The sequence below is a fragment of the Porites lutea genome, chromosome 8 (genome assembly GCF_958299795.1).
Source record: "Porites lutea chromosome 8, jaPorLute2.1, whole genome shotgun sequence".
Lineage (NCBI taxonomy): Eukaryota > Metazoa > Cnidaria > Anthozoa > Scleractinia > Poritidae > Porites > Porites lutea.
In genome coordinates, this window is record NC_133208.1 from 25784425 (window position 1) to 25806890 (window position 22466).

Here is a 22466-nt window from a genome sequence, read left to right on the forward strand (position 1 = left end):
ACTAGACTACGAGTAGTCCCCCATTTTTCCTCAGGAATAGTAGAGCGAGCGAAACGCGAGCGGGCGTGAAAATCACCCCACGCGAGAAAAGGCGCTCTAATATCCCTGAGGAAAAATGGGGGACTACTTGTAGTCTACTAGAATACGTGCATCGCGGCCAGACTTATTTGACAGCTAGTCATTCACAGTTGCCTTATTTTTGTTATTTTTTCCGTTAGCAGGCGGGAAGGCGAAATTTGCTTGCAGGAGTTCCCCTCCTCCCTCCTCCCTCGCGCGTGCTCTCGCGCCCGAATTCTCTTCCATGTGGCCTAGTGCCGAAGATATGGGCCGGCGTGTCGAAGGTCCCGAGTTCGAATCCGGGCAAAACTTATTTCCCTTCGCTTCTTTTTTTTTTTTTTTTCTTGTTCTTTTCGTTTCCTTTTCTTTTTAGTTATTGCAGTTTTGTTTTTCTTTATATTGCCTAAAAGTTTTAGATTTATAAATTCTCTTCTCGATTGCCTTATCTTGCCGTTTCCCCGAAGTCCTTTGCGAGGTCCTGCGATTTACGTACAGGGGCCTGGAGCTGACCCAGCAGGGGGTAGTCCTTCATGTCAAGCCATCATATAGTCTTCAGTTGGGGTGTTTTCTTCCAGTTAAGTAGTCGATGATCTGGAGAGCAAAGGAGTACAGAGTGTGTATTTTGCTATAAACAAGGGGACATTCAATAGCTTTCTTCTTTAGATCAGCAGCCGTGTCTCTGTAACGGGTAAGTTTGATACTGAACACGTTCTTAGCGCACTCAAACGCGCTGCAGAGTCACTAAAAAAGCATTCTTTAGTAGCTTTAGTTTTATGTCGCTGCAAAAGTTTCAGTCTAAAAGCGTGTGTACCTAAGTGTGATTTCGATATTTTAGAACTCAGAATCATGTTACTCCGAGTGTTAGTAAGCAGGCCAGTGCACTTGTCATCACAAACAGTTGGTCAGCTGAATAACGACTCAGTCGATAGACCTTGTCAAGGTTTTCGACGCCATCTTGACGAGTAGGCAAACGCGTGAGAAATTACAGTGTTTGTATTAGAATCTAATGCCAAATAATTTCAGTAAAACAGCTGTTCTGAAAAAATTATAAATTGTAAACTAAAGCTACAAAGCAAAGGACTGTACTAAAAAATTTTGGAGGCGTACCTGTGCTTAAGTTTCTTCAGACGCTTGCTCTAGATTAGCCTGCGAAAACATCCGTTTCTCCTCGCTCTTCGCCGCTGAGGACGTTTCGCGAGGAGGAACGTCTGCGACTCAGCGACAGAAATTCTATACTGATGACGTAAAATCTGTCCGAAATCCGGTCAGAAGCGCTGATTGGTCGACGAAGTAGTTACATTGTTTTAGCTATTGTTTACGAATGACAGACAAAAGACAAAAGACCACAAAGGTCAAATGTAAACGCGAAGAATCTCTAGCAAAACAGTTAATATTTGTGGAATATACTCTTCTCTAGAAGAAGCGTTTGAGTTTTGCTGGAGCTCGTTGGCAGATGAACAACACTTTACCAAAATCGACCAGAAGACACGTAAAATTGGACAAATTTGTGTTTGGAACCCCATGACTACCGGATTTATTATGTAAACATTGATTTGCGTCATCAGTATGGAATTTCTGCCACGCAAAACGTCCCCAGCGGCGAAGAGCGAGGAGAAATGGATGTTTTCGCAGGCTAGCTTTAGGTTTTCCATATATTTGTCTGTAACTTTTCCTGGGATTTTCTTACAGACAAATGTATAGAAAATCTAAAAACGTGGTTTTAGGTCTTCTAGCGCATGGAACGCCCTCAATTTTTTTCAGTAGAATCCTTAGGAGGGAAGCTTTAGTTTACAATTCACATTTTTTTCAAAACAGCTGTTTTACAGCAATTATTCCATATAAGATTGTCATACAAACACTGTAATTTCTCACACGTTTGCCTACTCGTCAAGATGACGTCGAAACCATGACAAGGTCTATTGAAAGCATGCTTATTCCCCCTGTCGGCAATTGTCAGGCATTTGTCAATTTTTTAGGAAAAGATGCAAATGCTCCGCGGTGGGGCCAGGCAGTTCATGGAAAAAGTCCCTGATGGGGCTTTAAAAAGTGTGAAACAGCCTGTGTACAGATGTCTTCCCTTTCTCAGAAAAAATCAGGTGAAGAGACGTCTGTGAATCGCTGTCGTTATTGTGTTCTGCTAAACATTTGTATAAATTATTTTCTTTTTGTTTTTATCTCTGACGGTTAAAAAGGTGTTGACAAACAACACGACTCTGGACTCTTTTAGAGCGATACGCTGTTTTTTATGCTCTTGGATGTTCTCATCCTTTATAGCTAAGCTAGGCTCTAACTGGAATATCTAGCTAAAATTTTATAACGAGTATACTGTGCTTTGGAAGATTCTTACACATTGTTTGGTCTTTTTTTAGCTTATAAAGTCAGTCTGTTTACTCTGCATCGATTTCCTGTGGTTTTTGGTTTGACAGAATTTTGATCTCAGAAGCGCTGTTTACATTTCCAGTCAAGCATTTTATGCAGGAATTCGACGATTTCAAGTAGGTCTCACATAAAGGATCGTTCTCTTCTCTTCAGCAAGAAATTATAATTTAGCTCTACTTTTGCCTAATTCTACTAGTCATGACCAGCACATGTAGGCTGAATGAGCCTTGTACAGACAACAGGGGATGTCTGTACACAGGCTAGCCGAAGATTTCCACACAATGTCCTCGCTAAAATCTAGATATAAGATCTCTGATTAGGCGTTGAGTTCTGTACGTGCTTCTCTTTTATTTATGATAGAAACCAGCAGAGAACAGATGCACCCGCAACTGGTGCAGCAAACATCGGTTGTCTTAACTTCACATGCCTATTTCAGAAAGCGAAAATACAAGTAAACAAATATAAAATTAATGCAGTACGCTGTCCACAAAGGATGAGGTTTTCCCCGGGAAATTTATTCTGCGATTCATTCACCAATCAAAACACCGGAAATTATTTATATCATGGCATTAACATTACAACCAATCAGAGGCTTTCCCCAACATTCTGGGGAAATGAGAATGCAATAAATTAATGACAGCCATTCACAGACATCTCTTCTCCCGATTTTTTCTGAGGGAAGGGGGACGTCTATACGCAGGTTAGCAAATTCCCTACCCACCCAAATTCCATTTTCTTGTAATATTTAAGCTGCAAATGCCATATTTATAGGAAATCTGTAACAATCTCATCAAAATGCATAAAGCACCCTTCTCAAATAGCTCCTAGCCGCTAGTTATTATTGTAAAAAAGGTAAACTAGAATTTGAATAATACCTTTCTTATTTTCAAAGGTATTTAAAATAATAGTAAATGATAATCAAACAACCGATGAGCTTAACATTTTACTCATCACGTCAATGGAACCGTTCCATCAAAGTTTTAATTGTCACATTGATCACACAAAACACAAAGTTTATATTAGCTTTCAAATTTCTCGTAGAGTTTTTTCTAGGCCTTTCTGCTTTCAAAGAATGTGTCTTTTCCTTTAGACTCTTCAAATGATGCATTGATTGTTTTTCTTTCATGTGCGAACTGATCATGATGGCAGAGGCAGTTTTTTGGAGGGATACAAAAAATACTGTGGGGCAGGGTGGTCAATGGGGCAAAAACCACACAAATCTTTTTAAAGCATACTAAAAATATTCTTTATAGAAATATCTAAAGCAATTGAAATAGGCATATTTTTGAAGTGAAATAATATTTCACTTAAAAAATATTATTGAAGGAACAATGTTACCTGCTTCTAGAAGAATTGACAAATGCCCCAGCCCTATGCAGAGGTTTTCTGACAAACTCCCCACCACCAGACCAACAAGATAACAAAATTAATTCCATTCTCTAGGGGTGGGGTGGGGGGATGGACGCGCTTGGATTTACCGAAGCTTAATAATTAAGCTTTATTTGAACAATTATCTCAGATTTGACTGTTGTAAAATTGCTCATTACATGTTAGATGACAAATTGAAGTTCATTTTCATTTAAAGGGACACAGTCAGCTAATGCACATGTGTATTTCATACCATTTCTTAGCTGGTTTGCCTGATTTGCATATCACAAGACACGCGGGTGAAACAGATAGTGAGAAGTGCATCCGGAATATCTAAACAAACCTTGTGGAGCTGAACTACTTACAAGCCGAAATCTCAATTATAGACCTTAAACCATAGCAGAGCACTCATTTTTTATATACTATAGAGAATTCACCAATGGATTTGTCCGGGGAAAGCCACTGACATCGACGAATACTTCTGAATTCGATCATTAGTGGAGGTGAGAAATGACATGGAGTCTGCATAAATCATGTTATTTCTGTACTAAAGTCCAGCTGAATGTTTGTTGCTGTACATTTATTTAACCTGTTTGTTGAAATATAAGTTTTCAGCCTTCCAAACTTGGTCACGATTTTGGCATAGTCATTTTCAACTTCAGTTATTTTGCCAATTATAACATTTGGATGAAGGGGGTGAAATTTTGTCCACTGAATCAATTTTAATTGACACATATTCATCAACGTGAAATTTTGGACCTCTTTTTCTACTCTCTTTCATTTTGCTGTTATAGTTCAACTGTCTCTCATTTATATCTGTTTTGAGTTTCTCCCTCTGAGTGTCATTCTGACCTGTAACATGTACATTGCTTCATTCTACCTTGTTCAATTTGTCTCGTGTTGGAGAATTTTTGGAGCTGAATTATATAAGTTCAGAAAAAGGAAAATAAACTAATATTGTTGTCCTGTGTTCACGTCCTCCATAAAATGTAAATTAGGAATTTTCCTGTTGTAGTTGCCTGCTATGGCAGCAAAGAAATGTACAAAAAAAGCATGATGCACATGCAAAGTTGTTGCTAATCTAAATCATGTGTTCTGGCCATTCTTGTTTTTGTCACCATCGTTGTTGCTTAAGCTGCCTATTAGCCTGCAAATACAGACTTTTTATTGGAAATCTGTGGATAAGTTCAGATTCTAGTTAAAGAGTGTAATTCTTTCCTTGTGACCTACTTTTCGTACCTCTTGCAACCCCATGCTGTGTGCGGTAATTAGAAGGGTGGGGTTGAGTTAAAAAAATCTTGATCCTGGCATTCATCATATTGTTAATTTTATCTATGTTTGAAATGTCTGTTTCTAGGCTTTCTTAGTTACAAGGGACAGGAGCTCTTGAATTTAAAAAATGGAACATTCTTATGAGAAACTGAAAGCTTGTATGGAGTATGATGCTCAAGGAGAAGCAGTTTTAGATCTGCGGAGGAAAAGACTCTCCAGGTTACCTGATGCAGTCACTGAACTGAGTGAACTGGGAGTACTTCTGCTGAATGAAAATAACCTGACAGAATTACCAACAAGTATCTGCAAGTTAAAAAATCTTAAAATGCTCAACTTGGATCACAATCACTTAACCCAGCTACCTGATGAGATTGGTGACCTGAAAAAGCTGGTGGAGCTGATTGTGAGTAACAACCAGTTGTCTGGTTTACCTATGAGTATACAGAATCTGAACAAGCTTGAATTGCTCTACCTGCATAAGAACCGATTAAACAAGTTGCCTGATGAGATAGGTGACCTGAAGGAGCTCAGGCTACTGAGTGTGTACATGAATCAGTTGGTTGGTTTACCTACCAGTATACTAAAGCTAAACAAGCTGGAAAGGCTCTACATAGATGATAACAAATTAACAGCATTACCCATTGAGATTGGTGACTTAAAGGAGCTAAGGGAGCTGAGTGTGAGCAACAACCAGTTGGTTGGTTTACCTACCCATATACAGAAGCTGAACAAGCTAAAGGGGCTGAATTTAAATTATAACAGATTAACAACATTAATACCCGAGATTGGTGACCTAAAGGAGTTGAGGACTTTGAATGTGAAAAATAACCAGTTGAGTTGTTTACCGAGCAGTATTCTGAGGCTGAAGAAGCTTGAGGGGTTGAATGTGGCTGGTAACAGATTAACTGAGTTAGGGTCTGCAGCTGAGCTAAATGACCTGGCCTATAATCTGAATAGACTAAAGGTCGGTGGTAATCCTTTAACTGTTGATGCAATAAGAATTATTCTGGAATCAATGAATAAACGAAAAAAGTACACTGATATTATGGGTGAGTGCAGACTTATTTCCACTAAATACTATTAATTTTTTTAAAATATTTTTAACATCTTATATTTTAGAGTAATTTGCTTGTTTCTTATAGCCAATAAGTAATTCTACCAAATACTCAGTAGGGCCATTTATATGAGGAAAAATAAGACGCGTCTTACATAGGACGCGTCTTAAATAAGACTCGAACTTTCCATATAAACGGCACATTTCGTCTGAAATAAGACGCGGCTTAGCTAAGACGCGTCTTATTTTAGAACAGCCCTTAACACCTGTTCTTAGATAAGACGCGTCTTAGCTAAAACGAGAAAAACTTCGTATAAATGACCTTCGCGTCTTACATAGGATGCGAACCCATAGTACGCATACGCTAATTTTTGGCGTGCCACGTTGGATTCGGTTGCTACGGGCAACATTCACGTGAAAACGAGTCAAGAACAGAAATAAGACGCGAACCATTTATACGAGCTGTTCTCGTCTTAGATAAGACATGCTCATATAAATGGTACAGTTCGTGTCTTATCTAAGACACGTCTTATGTAAGACGTGTCTTATTTTTCCTTGTATAAATGGCCCTAATAATAATGCAAAACTGTTAAGTGACCTTAATTCTATTTGGAAGTAGACTGTGCAGGGCTGAGTGGGCCCCAGTACCCTACATGTAGTTTGTGGTAGATAAGTATGACCCAGATATACATGTAATCGATGTTTCCTTACAACAATAATAATTATTATCAAAAACTGAATCATTGGATAATGCAATTCTACAGCTCTGATTGCCTTAGCCATCATGGTATATGAGCCATTATACCATGCTCTTTGAATAGCTGTACGCATCTGCTCTAGGCTTGCATGATAAATTCTGCTAGAAGAATTTCGAGCAGAATAACAATTTCTGGGGGAACATTCTGCTGGCAGAAAAAGGCATTTTCGAGCAAAATTTGAGCAGAATAAGGGAAAATCAGCGGTACTAATGATATGCATAAGAGTTGTAAGAAAAATTTAAACCTAAATGAAAAACAAATGGAAAGTACCTTGTGATTAATTTGATTATTTAATACCTACAACACACTCACATTAAAAGTAAGATGAATTACATTTTTGCTATGCATAGTGAATATCTTTTTTTAAGGGGTTAGGCCCAGGCTTCTTCTATCTTTGTGAGAATAATGGTGTCCAAGCAGAACTTTGAGCAAAATAAACGATTTTTACAAGCACTGCTGGCAGGCAGAAGAAGCCATTTTACGAGCAGAATTTATCCAAGCCTAGTCGAAATTAAAAACAAGCTAAAAATCGGTTGTTTTTACAAATATAGGCGGGAAGCATTCTCGGTATTTTGTGGGCATTTTTCACTTGCTGGATATGAGATGATTATAGCCCACTTGGCGCTAACACGGCTCGCTGGCTATCTTATAACGATCTAATATCCAATGCGCCCCCGTGGAATAACTGTTTATTATTTCATCTTATATATTTTTTTTTAGTTATGGTGATCATCTATTGAGTTCTGAGACACTACAAACTTTTATTTGAAGGTTGATAGGGTTTGATTTTGTACACCTCTTCCATGTTATAATGACACAGTAGCATAAGTTGCATAATTGACTGTGTGTGAGCTACAACCTGTAGCCCATTTTACACTTGTGGGCTTGGTGTCCTAACCTTTGAGAGAACGTGAGGCTGAGGTTGACCTTGTTTTGATACAAACCTCCTTCCTTTTATAATGTAAATTTTGCTTTAAATTACTAGTTTGCATGACAACAACATGATTTACATAATAAAGCAAGAAGACTCCAGCCTCGTTTCCAACTGTCACTGTAAAATGGGCAATTTCAAAAAGCTTTCAGACAGTGTAACTTACTAAGCCAAAAATGGTGTTTATCAGACTTCATTCTATTCCTGCCGCCTCCCCTGTCATTAAAGTTGTAAGGATATCGTAATCAACTCCTGCAGTTACCCTGATAACTTACAGAGGTTGTGCATTCTGCTAATTAAAGGTCAGCAATGATTGGGTAGAAAGAATTAAACTATAATTTTCATTATTTTTATCATTTAAGTCCCTACAGAAATTGAGGCACGAGGAGAAAGAGCACAACTTGCTTATCAAAGCGCTCTAAGAGATGGAGCTGTTAATGTTTACCGTGGTCGAGTATTGCTGATTGGTCAGGATCGGGCAGGAAAAACAAGTTTGAAGAAGTCTCTCATTGGTGTACCATTTAATCCAAAAGAAAAAAGTACTGAAGGAATTGAAGTGGATCCTTCAATATTTCAAGTGGATGTTGATGAATTTAAGGATTGGCAACCTATTGATGAGAGTAAACATGGTTTGCTGGGATGCTCTAAAGATGTGGCACAGATGATTGTGGAAAAGCTGTGTGTTCCAGTTAGTCGTAATTGGATTCAGGAGGAGAATGAAGGTGAATTAAAATATGGCAGCAACTGTACAAATGATGGTCACAAGAATGGGGAACAGAATATTGCTGATCCTGCGGGGGAAAAGAAAGAAGATGCCTTTGTGAACCAGGTTTGGGCCAAGTCAAATCCTCATATTCACCAGTATCATCTTATTTATTACTAGGACAACTGTAAGTTAGGAGTTTCAATTTGAAAGTAAGTGTTGGCGTCAGAGCTTACGGAGAATACAGTTTGAAAATATGTGGTTAGTAGAGAATATTAAAAAAAGATTTCAATTCAAGCAGGACAGCCATCGATGATGGGTGCCCGACAAATCCCAAACACGAGTGTCCAAGATCATGGTTATGCAATATGAGTCTTCAAAATATTTTTTTACAATTATGATACCTCTTATTTCACAAAATGACATGAAACGATCAGCTTTACGATGTTCTTCTATCATGAATTACAACCAAAACAAGTGTCAGAATTTGCAGCCCCCCTAAACTGGCCAATCGCAGTATATACGTACCAACTGCTCAGGGTCTGGACAATCTGCGAGCCATGCAAGCCATGGGAAAAAATAGAGTTTTATGAAATTGTAAATGCATGAAAGATGTTACCTGCTTAGCTCCCTGTAAGGGCATGTGAGGTTTTGCCGTTGGACTATTTGCAGAATTACGTAGTGTTGGTCGACTTTCATTGATTAGGGTTAAGCACTCGCTCTACGCCTTTTAGGGGTAAACACTCATTTACAACGGTTAGCTTTCGGGTTTTTTTTTCTTGTTACTGCTTTTTGGATTTTTTTGAATTTTTCTTTCGCATGGCTCGCTGACTCGCACTGTGTCCTAACTCCATTACTCATCTTGATGAAGTAGATTGTATAAATTAGTAAATAAATTTAATTGCCAAGAATTCATAAAAATGAGCATGCAGTTAAATTCTTTTTTCTTTCTATTTTTGATACCAATTTTGCAGGTTCTCGATCCAAATGTAGACAGTGTTATTGGACTCGCATCAGCAGAGCCTGATCGTGAGTTATTGATTGATACTGCTTCACCTCCAGATGAAATCCAGGAGCAGGCCATTGAGTTGATAAAGTATGTGGAAGGTGAAGGTGTCAAAGAAGAATCTGTTTTCAGTGTTGAAATGTGGGATTTTGCTGGACAAGAGCTGTATTATGCATCTCATCCTGTATTTTTAACATCACGTGCGATATATATTTTGGTGTGCAACCTTAGCAAATCACTGCATGACACTGCCCAACCCTGTGTGAGACAAGGAAGTCATAATTTCATGTTGGAAAACCCAAATGGGGAAACAAATTTGGAGAATCTACTATCTTGGCTGTCCACAGTGCATAGCATAACACAGGTGAGAGGAGAAACCTGTGACGATGCGGAAGGAAAGCTTCCTCATCTTCGGCCACCAGTGATCATTGTAGGCACCCATGCAGACAAACCATTTGAGGACATTGCAACAATGAAATCACAAATACAGAGGGCAATTGCTGGTAAGGACTATGAAGGACACGTGGTGCGGCCTATCTTTAGCATTGACAACACTACAAGATCACTTCAAAGAAAGATCAAAAGGGTTTTCAGACAAGATAAACACATTGATCACATTCAAGCTCTACAGGACAGAATCATGGAAGTGCTAAAACAGGAGCCATACATGGGGGAGAGTATACCTGTGAGGTAAGTCATTATTGACTAGGGCCCAGTTCCTCCTCGAACGATGGTTAAGTTTAACCCAGGATTAAGCCAAATTTTTAAGAGCCAATGTCTGTAATTTTCGAGAATCGGTTGACAGTCGTGAATTTTTGAATTTCTTCATATTTTGCCCACATAATCTCTATAGTACACTTATTTCAAAAATCACATTAAAACTTGTAACGGCTTTTTATTTTTTCCTGAATCGGGCAAAGTTTGAAAAACGCTAAATCGGCGCTCTTTCGAGTATGAAATTAGCGAAAATTAAGCATTTTCTTCGCGCTCGTACATAAAAACGTGATGATATCTCTAAATGAAATCAAGTCACAAAGCAAACATAGACTTGTGCTTTATAATTCAGCAATTACCTTTAGATAAGCTGCTTAAATGTGGCTGTGTCGGCCGCAAGAAGAAACACGATATTTCGGCTCTTTTCAAAAATGACAAATTTGACCTAACTTCACCATTGAAAAAAACAATTGATACATGGAATTTCAACATGAAATAAACACTATTTTAAAGCACATCCTTTGCCGTTTCTTGTTATAAAAAATTTTTGGCGGCATTACAAAAGTGCGTCGCTGAGACACCGAAAGGTGCAGGGTAGTTCGCAAGTTGGAACGCTCAAACAAGCTAGCCGCGACTGTAAGCACACAAAAGTTTTTGCAAACTTATCTTCTTTTACAAGGGGCACATTACGGAAAGCTCTTAAAATCTTTTGAAAAACGCTTTTCAATTTGATAGTTATAAAAAAAAACTAAGTAGATTAACACTGCATTTGATTGCACGCAAGTAGCTGAAAAAGACGACGCTCAGATTAAGTCCTCATTGAGTGTAAATATTGACCTTGAGTTTCTGCACCTAAAATAAAGCCGCTAGAAACGGCGTGTTAGCTCTAAATGGGATTCGAGATCTCTAAGAATTTACTTACCACAGTCGTTCAACTGCAAGTGGCCGCAGTTTACTGAAATCTTCCGTCGTTTAGCCTCGTACTAAATGCTGTGTTGCGTGATGAAAGCCCGTGTGTGATCTGAGTCTGGTCACGCAACCGTACAGAAAAGGATGAATCATCGCACGAGTGTACAAGAAAAAATAAAATGACAATTAACACTGTTTTTTTTTTTAGTTTTATATTTTATATTCTCCAAAACATGTGGAACCAAACTTGATTTTAGGATGTACCAGCCGAAACTCAAATAGAGAAAGAAAACAAATAGAGTTACTAAGCCGAGTCTGCAAAACTTTTCACACTAGTTTTCTTTTATTTGCACTTAGCCTTCTGAGCCTTTGCTTGTGATAAACTAATCTTAACCCCGCTTGGCGTATAGACTTCTCTATCGATCACCTCTGTATGAATTGAGTGGTTTAGGTACACACGTACGCCATATGCCACATGAAGGTAGAGCAGGGAAATGGAAACGAGTGAAACTGTTTAAAGAAAGTTGGCCAATGCTCCGCAAAAGAACGTTCCTGAAAAACCACAAATCGACAATGGACAATGGACACATTTGATAAGCGAAATACAAGTATTTAACTTGTTTAAATTACTGAAAGGTATTGCTTTGCTCCTCTGCAGCAAGGGCATCTTCTGGTGAGACCTCAACCTGCTGTTGACGAATTGTACTTTATCTGATCCCACGCCCCCGAACAGAGGCCCTTAAAGGCCAGTCTACATAGTATGGCCTTAGGCCAGAAAGCTCGTACTGCTAGCTCCCGCCTAAAAAAAGGAACAGTCACCTGGCTCTGTCCGCCACCACCCCCCGGCACTTGTTCGCACTCTAGAAAATAAACCAATTCACTGACAAGTTTTTTTTCATAACGCCTAAATCCGTCGCGTAAATGAAAAAATGCTTTAAAATGCCTCAGCCATTTTAAAAGACAGAAAAGGCTCAAAAAGGCCTTTCATTTCTATTTAAATTTCAGATGGAGAATGCCCTTTTCCTAGGTCTGCACCAGCAGTGACTTGCGCGCTAAAACTCCTTCGAAGTGGTATCTCTCAGGCAAAAACGACCGCCTAGCGGCGAGGAGCGAGGAGAGAAGTTAGTGGCCATTTTCGAAAAGAAAAAAAGTGTAAAGGCAGCAACTTCGTCGCTCGGAAAACGTCTGCGTATATAATTTTCTTCAGGCCGCACAGAGTCATCAATTAATGTGCCTTTACGGACCCCTTTAAAATGAGCAGCCAGTAGGCTGTTCTGGAACGCTACAACGTGATTTGTGCTCCGCCACCCGGAACCAAACATTTAGCGGTGGTGAGGAAAAAATTTTATTTTCATGCGCCAATTTTGTGGATCAAACAAAGTCTGCTAGCTCTTAATGTAGTGATAAAGACATGAATTTTTGTATGTGTAGGGTTGATCCTAATGGAGAACCCAATGCCAACCAACCCACCCATCTCTTCCTCCTGCCCTAAACTTAAACAAGCTAATTAGACTTTTCATGACGTTAGCATTGTCACCTGAGACCTCTCGCGTGCTCGTCTATTTTCGAAACGAAAAAAGAGTGTAAAAGCTTCACCTTCGTCGCTCAGCCGAAACGTCTGCGTATATTATTTTCTTCAGGCCATACAGAGTCATCAATCGATGTGCCTTTATGGACCCCTCTATGAGCAGCCAGTAGGCTGATCTAGAACGGTACCACGTGATTTGTTGCACCGCCACCCGGAACCAAACATTTAGCGGTGATGTGGAAAAACTCTTATTTCAGTCATGCGCCAATTTTGGGGGATCAAACAAAGATCACCTAACGTAAATGAAGAAAACCTTACTTGTATCATTAGCATGGTAGGGTCGATGTTTGGTTATTGCCCTACATACTCATGTGACTAACAAGTCAGGAACATACCAAGTGACTCACGACATCTTTTCTATGATCGCAATAAATTCAGCATTACTGGGGCCACAGGCGCCACAAACCAAGTTTGAATATGTGCGAGATGCTATACGAACATACAACAAAGACTTGCACCGTAAAACACTTCTACCAGGAATTTCTTTTCCGGCGCGTTACGCGTCACGCACTTCCGGAATGTCATCTTCCCTCGTGTTGACAGATTGAAAACATATACAAACTTAACTTTGATTCTGCCGTGATGCAGAATTTAGTCAGCGGTACTGTGAACCCGTCTAGCATTTAAGTTCAGGTAAGTAAATAACTTTTCTGATTTTAAGGTTTCAATACGATTAAAACTATAGCAAGCGAGTATTTCGACAATATTCCCCCCTACTAACTGTGATTTGAACTGCGTATTCGTGTCTCTTCATTATGGTTTATCGCAAAAATCAGTTGAAAGGGATCATGTTAAACCGAACAGAAACGCCAGAATATAGTCTGAAACCGTTACAACTCTGACTAGGGTTTAAATGTCGAAGTAACTTATGTTTGCGAAGGATTAATATTCCAAGCGTCGAAACTTGCTTGTTGCACGTGCTTTCCTGGTGTCAAAATACCGTTCAGGTTTTGGTCTCTCGAAGGTGCGCATTTGGAATGCCGCCAGAAATATTTTAACACAAACAACAGCAAAGGATATCCTTCAATACAGTTGTTGTTTCATACTGAAATTCTATGTACCAACTGGGTTTTTACGATGGTGAAGTTAGTTCAAATTTGCCATTTTTGAAAAGTGCTGAAACCGTGTTTCTTCTTGCGACCGATACAGTCACATTTAAACGGTTTATTTAAAGTTAATTGCTGAATTATAAAGTAAAAATGTGTGTCTGTTTTGTGACTTGATTTCATCTAGAGATATCATTCCGTTTTTATGTACCAGCGCGAAGAAAATGCTCAATTTTCGCTAATTTCGTACTCGAAAGAGCGCCGATTTAGAGTTTATCAAACTTTGCCTGATTCCTGAAAAAATAAAAAGCAGTTGCAAGTTTTAACGTGATTTTTGAAATTAGTGTACTATAGAAATTATTTGGGCGAAATATGAAGAAATTCAAAAATTCACGACTGTCAACCGATTCTCGAAAATTACAGACATTGGCTCTTAAATACGGTTTTTCTTGTCTAACAACATTCAAGCTCACTCTTTACTCTGAGATAAAGTAATAGTGATACAAAATATTAAAAGACAATTCTAGTCTTTTGAATGAGAATTTCCGTTGGAAGAATTTGGGATTTGAGGCCTTCGTTTCAGACCTAATGGGTTAATTCTCCCTTCAGTTGTAATGTTATTTTTAGGGTTTTGAGACTAATTTGAAACTGTTGTGTCACTTTTTAATCTCTTTCTGCACATGCCCATGCCCGAGTTTAAGAAGCTTATATTTTGCGTCTTGAATAGAAGGGCGCAAAGCTGTCGACCTATAAACAGCATTTTGGGTAGTTTTGGTTTTTTATAGTCAGAAAGTGACCGGAAAACGGCTTGACTAGCTTCAAACGGCATTTTCGGAGAAATTCCCAGGAGCGAAAGGGTCAAAGAAGTTACTATTAACTTTGGTGACTGAGACACTGCTCCTTTAATACAGAATTGACTGTGCGGTGTACTAAACAGTGACACTATCTTGGCGTCGAGTCAGTGATCCGAAGTTTACCCTTCTGTTTTGGAATGTGTGCATGCTTTTGCACAATTAGTCAAAGCAGGTGCTTTTCTTAGTGACATGAATACTATTACGTGCTTCCTTTTTTATAAACTAGGTGGCTCAACTTTGAGAAGGTCATCGATGCTTTACAGTCCAAGGACGTTTGTCATTTAAATATAACGGAACTTCAAACCTATGCCAAAGATAAGTGCTTTGTTAATGACGAGGAAGAGTTCACTACCATGGTGAATTTTTATCATGACATGGGGATAATTATCAAGCACTGTAGCACAGTCATTCTGAGTGCCAAGTGGCTGATAGACCTGTTCAGGCAGCTGATCACTATTCCACATTTTGATAAAATGGTAAGAAAAACGTTTATTGTATAAACACCAATGAAATACCAGGTGAGCTTTCACGCGAAAACATGATATCTTCATACGTGAAAATAACAAGTGAAGAGATCATCGTTGCTATGGCTACATAATAAATCGCTCCTTTCGCAGCAAAAAAAATATTCAAGTGAAATGGTTTGGTATTTTATTGGTGTTTATATAATAGATAGAACATTACATGGCCGCTTGGAGATACGAAATTTCTCTTTTCGTGTTCACACTCGAAGAGAAATTTCGTATCTCCGCGCGGTCATGTAATATTCAGGACTATTAGTTTCAACCTGATACTAGGCTTTCTCTACTGGAGAGATCGATGGAGGGTCAAAATGCTCTTGCTCCAACGCTGTGTTTTGCGCAAGTTTCTCGTTACTCATGAATTTCAGATTGCGTTCTGTGCATTCCATCCATCCTTAGTGGAAGTCCTAACGAATGCTGGCTACTTATGTGCCACGCACGCGTAAAAGCAACATGGAGATTGGGATTGCGGGCTCCTATGGTCGCCCACAACTAGCTCTCTGCTACCTGGATTCCTTTTTAAAGACTCTGTAATCACTCCTCATTTTATTATCTTTCAGGACCCTAAGGTTTCCAAGCACTGGGAGAAACTGAGAGAAAGCGGTGTCCTCAGCATGGATTTAGTTGAGCATGTGTTTTCCAAATTTCTTCTAAAGGGCGTTGTCAGAGATGACATTCTAGACTTGATGGAGCAGTTTGGCTTGATTGCAAAGTTCTCACCTGTTAAAACAGAGGAAAAGTATTTTGTACCATCTCAACTCAAAGTGCCACCTGATTCCCTCTGTGCCATGGTACCCTCGCACTCTGACCCCTGTCCTCTATATGTCTTCTTTGTTGCTGGTTTTGTGCCCCATGGGTTGTTTACACGGCTTGTTTCTCGACTTGTTCGTTGGTGTTCTGAGGCTGGTCCAACTCAGCCCCCTACCCTGTACCGAAATGGAGCATGGTTCGTCATTGGGACACGAACTGTCCATGATTTAGTTCTTTTCTGCAAGAAACAGTACATCAAGTTTTTTGTCATGCAAAGATCCCAAGATCAGCAGGTCTCAGGGGATAAAGGAAGTGAGGTTGCAATTCAGGTGCGTGAGTTTGTGGAGGCAACACTTCAATCTTTGTCACAGGATCTGCTCTATCTACGTGGGCTGCAGTATCAGATTCGTGTCGCCTGTCCATACTGTCAGCTAGAAAAGTGCAGTGGTCATAATCAGCAGGCATGTGCACATGTTGACTGTCGTCATCTCCTTGAGATAAGAGAAGGTGGCCCACTTTTGTGCAAAAAGAAACCTTCAAAAAAAGTTCTCACAGTCGAGGGCCTGGAAAAATGGTTCTCACTGTCAACAAGCGAGGTACTAATGAAATACAATCTCTAAGCAACACTGGTAGCATAAAATTAATTGAAGAGAAATATAACCTCGAAGGGTAATTATGTTAAAATTAAGGCACCATACGATGAGGCTTTAATCACTATCTGAAAAGATTGAACGTAGTCTTTTTAGGGATGATGTCTGGTGTAATGTGACTTATTTATTCTTCGACACGGCTTCTCCCAAGTGAAAGAGAAAATAATGGAAAAGAGGGAGTTATTACATAAATTTAAGTTGTGGTCAATAAGCATTGTCAATTTAGCATGAACTGATACTATCACTTAAGTTGATAACAGCAAAGTTGACTTTCCAAGTTCTTAATCAGTTTGCTCTTGTGAATGGCCAGCATTGAAACATCAGTCTGTGAGTTTCGTTACATTAACCTATTGATCTTATCAACTCTATTGTTAAATGTGTATTGTAATGCCCATATGCATAGCAAAGTGCATGGCGTACGTTATCTTTTGTATGTATTGCATTGATGTTCCAATCTTGGAGCAACATTGCCTTATAGGGCTTATAGCTTTAACGTGTATGACCTTGCCAATCACGATTGTATCTATTGGCCTGAAGGTCTTATAGCGATGTGCGCCTTTTTTTTTTTTTTTTCACTCGTCATGATTTTGTTTTGCTTCTTAAGCTGACCTTATCTTTAATTTGATGGAATCAGGTTTTACAAATGTTGGTTCAAACGCTTTCTAGACAGCACCCTATATAAAAGTGCTATTTTGAAATATGCAATGTTGGTTTTCTTTCAGGAATTGCATTCAGCCTTTTCTGGTATAACACAACGTCATGCACAGCCTTCAATCTTAAAAGTTTCCCTCCTTTCTAATGAGTGGGGGTCATCTAAGGGTGGCTTGTCGACAATCAACAGAACGCTTGCCATACATTTGGCAAAACAACCAAACGTAGAAGTCACTATTATTGTACCTCAATTTGAGTGCGGTGAAGATGACAAGAGAGCTGCCAAGGCTCATAACATTTCCATTATGGAAGTACATCGTCGCCCTGGCTTTAGTGATCCTCTTGATTGGCTGAGCTTTCCACCAAGAAACCTTGACATTCAGGTCGTGATTGGTCATGGCGCAAAGCTTGGTAAACAAGCTCAAATCATCCAAGAGTCTCATTGTTGCAAGTGGGTTCAGGTGGTGCACACCGAACCTGAAGAGCTAGCATTGTATAAGAACTATCCTGGCGCAATTACCAAGGGAGAAGGAAAGAACAGAGCTGAAGTTGAGCTGTGCCAACTTGCAGATCTCGTTGTGGCAGTTGGGCCCAAGTTGACAGAAGCATTCTCGTCCTACTTGAGTTCATCTCATCAAGATGTCTTCCAGCTGATGCCAGGCACCTTTAAAGAGTTTTCAGATGTTGAGCATGCTACTACGCGAGCGAGTGCGAAGTTCAAGGTGTTAACCTTTGGCCGTGGTGATTTTGAAGACTTCACTCTCAAAGGATACGACATTGCCGCTCAAGCAATAGTTGAATTGAAGGACAGTTCTTACCGTCTGATCTTTGTTGGTGCACCTGATGGAAAGCAGGATGAAGTCGCGGAAATGTTATGCCAGACGGGCATTCGAAGAAACCAGTTGTTTGTCAGATCATTCTTGAAAGACAAGCAAAGATTAAAAGAGTTGTTTTTTGAAGTTGATGTGGCCATCATGCCTTCAAGAACTGAGGGTTTTGGCTTGACAGCACTGGAAGCCATGTCAGCCGGTCTTCCCATTCTGGTCAGTGGAAACTCTGGATTTGGAGAAGCACTGCGTTGTCTTCCAATGGGCGAGTCATTTGTGATTGATTCAGATGACCCCAAACAATGGGCAAAGGCAATAGCAGCTATCCATCAAAAATCTAGGGCACAGCGGCTTGAGGAAATTCAAAGACTTCGAAGAAGTTATGAAGAGAGATTCAGTTGGGAGAGACAGTGCAAATCCCTTGTTGACACGATGTGGAAGATGGTTTATGGTAAGAAATCAAATTCTTACCCTAAGTAAAGTAACGATAATTTAAATGAACAGTTTTAGGATGAGCGCTGAGTATGATCTGAAAAATTTTGTAGATTGTGGAGGATGCTGGCCGATGCGGATAACACCCTACGAGATCTGCATAATTTTGCACATCATTTGAAATCCCAATCCAATTATTGTTTTATTATCCATTCAATATAGTTCATACTTGAAAAACATGCCTACCTCGATGAATGTTAAGTTTCTCTCTTCAACTTCGTTCCAGGGCCTCTCAGTTGCCGTCCCCTTTTCTGGCGATATCCTAGACTATTGACGTCATTTTACTGGATATCGCAAACGTCTCTCAAATTCGATCATCGCTAGCTGGTTTTAAACAAATAGCCGTGGGATCGATCTGAGTCATTCTCATTATGTTCTGTTGAAACCACCGTAATTTAAAATGGTCAATTGGTTTTTGTTTGGACCAGTGTATTATCTCCCATAGAGCGTTTTCACTCATGTGGCGAGCATCTACGCCAATTTGTTGGAACAAAATAAAGTGTTTATATAAGAAAAGAGTTCAACTCCCACAGGATTGGTTTGGAACACAAACATGGCCGCCGTTTCTTTGTTTCGGAACACTAGTATGACCGACATGACGTCATGTGAAAACGCTATATTAAACTGACGTGAAATAACCTTTCGCATTCTGGATTTTTCCTCTATCATTTGCAGGTGAACTGGTTTTCCTTGCACTTAAAAAAATCAAGCTGGAAGCGCGTAGAGAGGCCAGCAAAACTGAGCTGTCGTTGAATTTAAAGAGGATTGCTTTGGAGAAAGGTTTTGTGATTTCTGACAATCAGGGGGATGGAAACTGCATGTTTTTTGCACTTTCAGAACAACTTGACCACATCAAAGGAATTAAAATCACTCATGAGGAGTTACGCCGAACTGTTGTCCAGTACCTCAAGGACAACCCTAGGCTGGTTAGTGTCTTTTTTTAGTGCCTTAAAGCTGTCAAGCTATTTATCTCATACTAGCAACTTAGGCTGAACGAAGTGGAAAAGGGAGAAAATAAAGAGGGTTTCTTTTCAATATAAATCAAATAACGGAAGCCCAAGCAGAAATGGAAACGGACTGGGGAACATTTCCTTTTTTCGCCTCGGCCGTTAAGCTTCTTTTGCGTACGTTTAAAAAAACAGACCTGTGACTTGACGGATATAGCACTTTGCCACTACGGCAGCTTTTTTCCTGCTAACTTCTCTTTTGCGTCATCCACACTATTAAACGCTTGGAGAGGCTAATGGACATATAGAGTTGGTCCTTATCGTTCTTTATTTATTTTGTTTGAAACTTTATGAGGCGGACACGTATTTTAGAGTACGCCTACTAACGGTGTCTGTGGCCCAGGGGAGTACTATAATGGCCTATACGGGGAGGCTCCGCACAAAAGGGGTACCTTTTTCAGACTTCAGGTTTATGAAAGGGTAAGCGCTTTATTGGTTAAAGTATATAAAATGGTAAGGAAATCTGTCATCTGGGTCTGTAAAAGGACTAAAAAGGGCTAACAAACGCATTTCATGGATGTAAAAGAAACAAGAAAACTTCCTGGTTTAGTGATTTATTCATAAAAAAGATGGTGCATTTACAGCTCAGCAGTTTCAACTTTGCATTCCTTTTAAAGGGGATGCAAAGTTCTAAACTAGGTATGTCAAAGGGGCACCATTTGTCAATAGAAGGTATACGAAAGGTGAACCTTTTCTGTCAACAATGGTGTATAAAAGGGTAAGGGGTTGGGCCTCGGAGCGGAGCCTCCCCCATATAAAATTGTTGAGCGCCCCCCCCCCTCCCCCCACGGGGTCTGTGGTGGAGAGAGCTGACTGCGTAGTTTCCTGAACAAGAACCGTCTAGAAATGAGCGTTGTCGTCTTTTTAGTAACTACAGCATTTTTCTCTTACAGCCGGATGGGACGGATCTGTTCCACTTTGTTGATGGATATTCATCTTGGAATGCTTACCTTACAACCATGATGGCAGATGGTACATGGGGTGATCATGTGATTCTCCATGGTGCTGCAAACTGCTTTGAAACATGCGTTCATGTGATAAGCAGTCTGCCGCATCACCATGACGTTATAATCTGCCCAGAGTATGATGTCACTGGTAGCAACCGGCTTGTGCTGGGTCACGTGTACGAGCTTCACTATGTTAGTCTTATTCCACTTGAAGGATGCTAAGATGTCTAATTACTCTGCAATGTAAGATTTCCAAACTCGCGTTACCAAATTCATGTCATTTAAATTGAGCAATTACACCTTTCAGTTGCCAGAGTTCTGAGTTGTCCCCTTATTTGCTGTGTTGTTAGCAAGAAACTTCTTTGTCCATTTATACTGAACGCTTCCTTTTTTCACATGTTTGCAATTCGCCAACGTTATTGTGACGGTACAAAAAGACATTTAAATATGGTTAATGTATAAGGAAAATTTTCTGTGTGAAAAAAATTCATACCCAGTCCCCTTAGGTAATATAGGTAATTCACTCTATTCTAGGATTTATTTGTGAAGGACCACATTACCTGCTGCATCCTCGGAGACCCAGGGGCATTCAGTCGGGTCGAAAGTTTTCAAGTACGGGCAAAAGAGCCCCTGGGTACCGACTCTCACCGAGCTATTTCCAAAAATTCAAGCGGATACCGGCTCCTGATTGGGCACAAAAAATGCTTTGTATTATTGTGCCCAATCGGCGAACAGTTTCTCCCGAGTTCTTTTTGTGAGTTCGTACACGACGGCCGATTGTTTCGATCACGGATTGTCTGGCTCATGCACAAAAAAATGCACGCAGTCAGGAAACTTTCAGTTTGATATAAAACCCCCATCTGATTTCAAAATACTGTCTTCCCGAAAGCTTAAGGCGCTAGTTTTCCAAAAATACAAGCTTGAGCTTACAACAGGTATTCAAGCTTGCATCGGTCACGTCTTGCGTAAATATTAGGGAGTTTTTAAGGTGACTCGACCCAGTTTTTTTGAGGGGGTACCATCCTACTTTGAAGCTCTCTGGTATCCCCACCTTTACTTTTATCGTAAGTCTAACACATAGAATGGATAACATATAGATCAATCTACAATATAACATAAAATTTTGGGCGATCGGAGTAAATGTCACGTGGTTATAATGCCACGCCCCTTTGAGGTCTGAGTCGAAAATCTGCTGTTGCCGGCATTTTTTCGTGAAAATCTCTCGGCTACACATAGTGCGCATTAGTGCCTTGCGCTGAACAGAGTTTCACCAAAATCGCAGAGACCCAATTCGAGAAATTCAGCGGTTTCCAAATTTAGGTCATAATTTATGCGAAAATGATAAGCAAACTATACACGGATTATATCTAATAAACTAAGAGATTCATCTCTTTATTTTGGGCATCGTTATAACAGATGGGGCCTTGCAAGTCAGCAAAACGCTTTAGGGCCTTGCAAATGCGCGCGATTTCGAGCAAAGCAAACATATAGAAATTATAGTTTTCGCTATTTGTTGACGTTTGTCAGCGTTTAAGAGTCCTTCTCACGAAAAAAGCATTTTCTTAAAAATTCGTAGTTTTTTTTCCTTCAAATTTTTTCAGGGCCACAATTGATTAACTAACTACCTGGACTCTGAATTTCATGGTCATTGAAAAACTGTGACATTATCTTCTGTAAGCCCAAACTTGAGTAAACATTGAAGATTTTTAGCGTTTTGGCTGAGTTTGTGCTTTGGGAGTTGTCTATTGTTTCTAGTCTGTCATTATACAGCATTCTTGTTCAGCACGCGTGCAATGACCACGCTTGGCTGACTTCCGAATGCTCACCGAGATATTCCCGTCACGAGTTAGTTTAATTATTGGCTTGCATTAAACCTATGAAAAAATGATATTTTTGTAATAGTTAGTAGATTTAGTGTGTAGCACTTCTTGTTTTTTTTGCAAAGGCACAAGAATTGATTAAATTGATTAATTAGTTAAACC

General features: G+C 39.7%; 2 protein-coding genes across 2 annotated transcripts; both read left to right on the plus strand.

The window, feature by feature from the left end:
• The first annotated feature begins 5166 nt into the window (after positions 1–5166).
• LOC140947104 (uncharacterized) lies at positions 5167–9605 on the plus strand. Its single transcript, XM_073396184.1, has 3 exons — positions 5167–6125; positions 8182–8734; positions 9497–9605. Exons 1-2 carry the CDS (start codon positions 5204–5206, stop codon positions 8700–8702), a joined length of 1443 nt encoding a protein of 480 aa, XP_073252285.1. The 5' UTR covers positions 5167–5203; the 3' UTR covers positions 8703–8734; positions 9497–9605.
• LOC140947102 (uncharacterized) lies at positions 9523–20809 on the plus strand. The gene is made up of 6 exons (XM_073396182.1): positions 9523–10218; positions 14866–15115; positions 15721–16506; positions 17283–18489; positions 19206–19456; positions 20431–20809. The coding sequence occupies exons 1-6, from the start codon at positions 9668–9670 to the stop codon at positions 20704–20706; spliced, it is 3321 nt and encodes a 1106-aa protein (XP_073252283.1). The 5' UTR covers positions 9523–9667; the 3' UTR covers positions 20707–20809.
• The last annotated feature ends 1657 nt before the right edge of the window (positions 20810–22466 follow it).

What these genes read in the sequence shown, in the direction of transcription:
- LOC140947104 (XM_073396184.1), top strand. Translation starts at nt 5,204, where the DNA reads ATGGAACATTCTTATGAGAAACTGAAAGCTTGTATGGAGTATGATGCT. An exon ending in AAAGTACACTGATATTATGG is followed by an intron (nt 6,126 to 8,181) that starts GTGAGTGCAGAC and finishes TTATCATTTAAG; the next exon opens with TCCCTACAGAAATTGAGGCA.
- LOC140947102 (XM_073396182.1), top strand. Translation starts at nt 9,668, where the DNA reads ATGTGGGATTTTGCTGGACAAGAGCTGTATTATGCATCTCATCCTGTA. An exon ending in GGGGAGAGTATACCTGTGAG is followed by an intron (nt 10,219 to 14,865) that starts GTAAGTCATTAT and finishes TTTATAAACTAG; the next exon opens with GTGGCTCAACTTTGAGAAGG. An exon ending in TTCCACATTTTGATAAAATG is followed by an intron (nt 15,116 to 15,720) that starts GTAAGAAAAACG and finishes ATTATCTTTCAG; the next exon opens with GACCCTAAGGTTTCCAAGCA.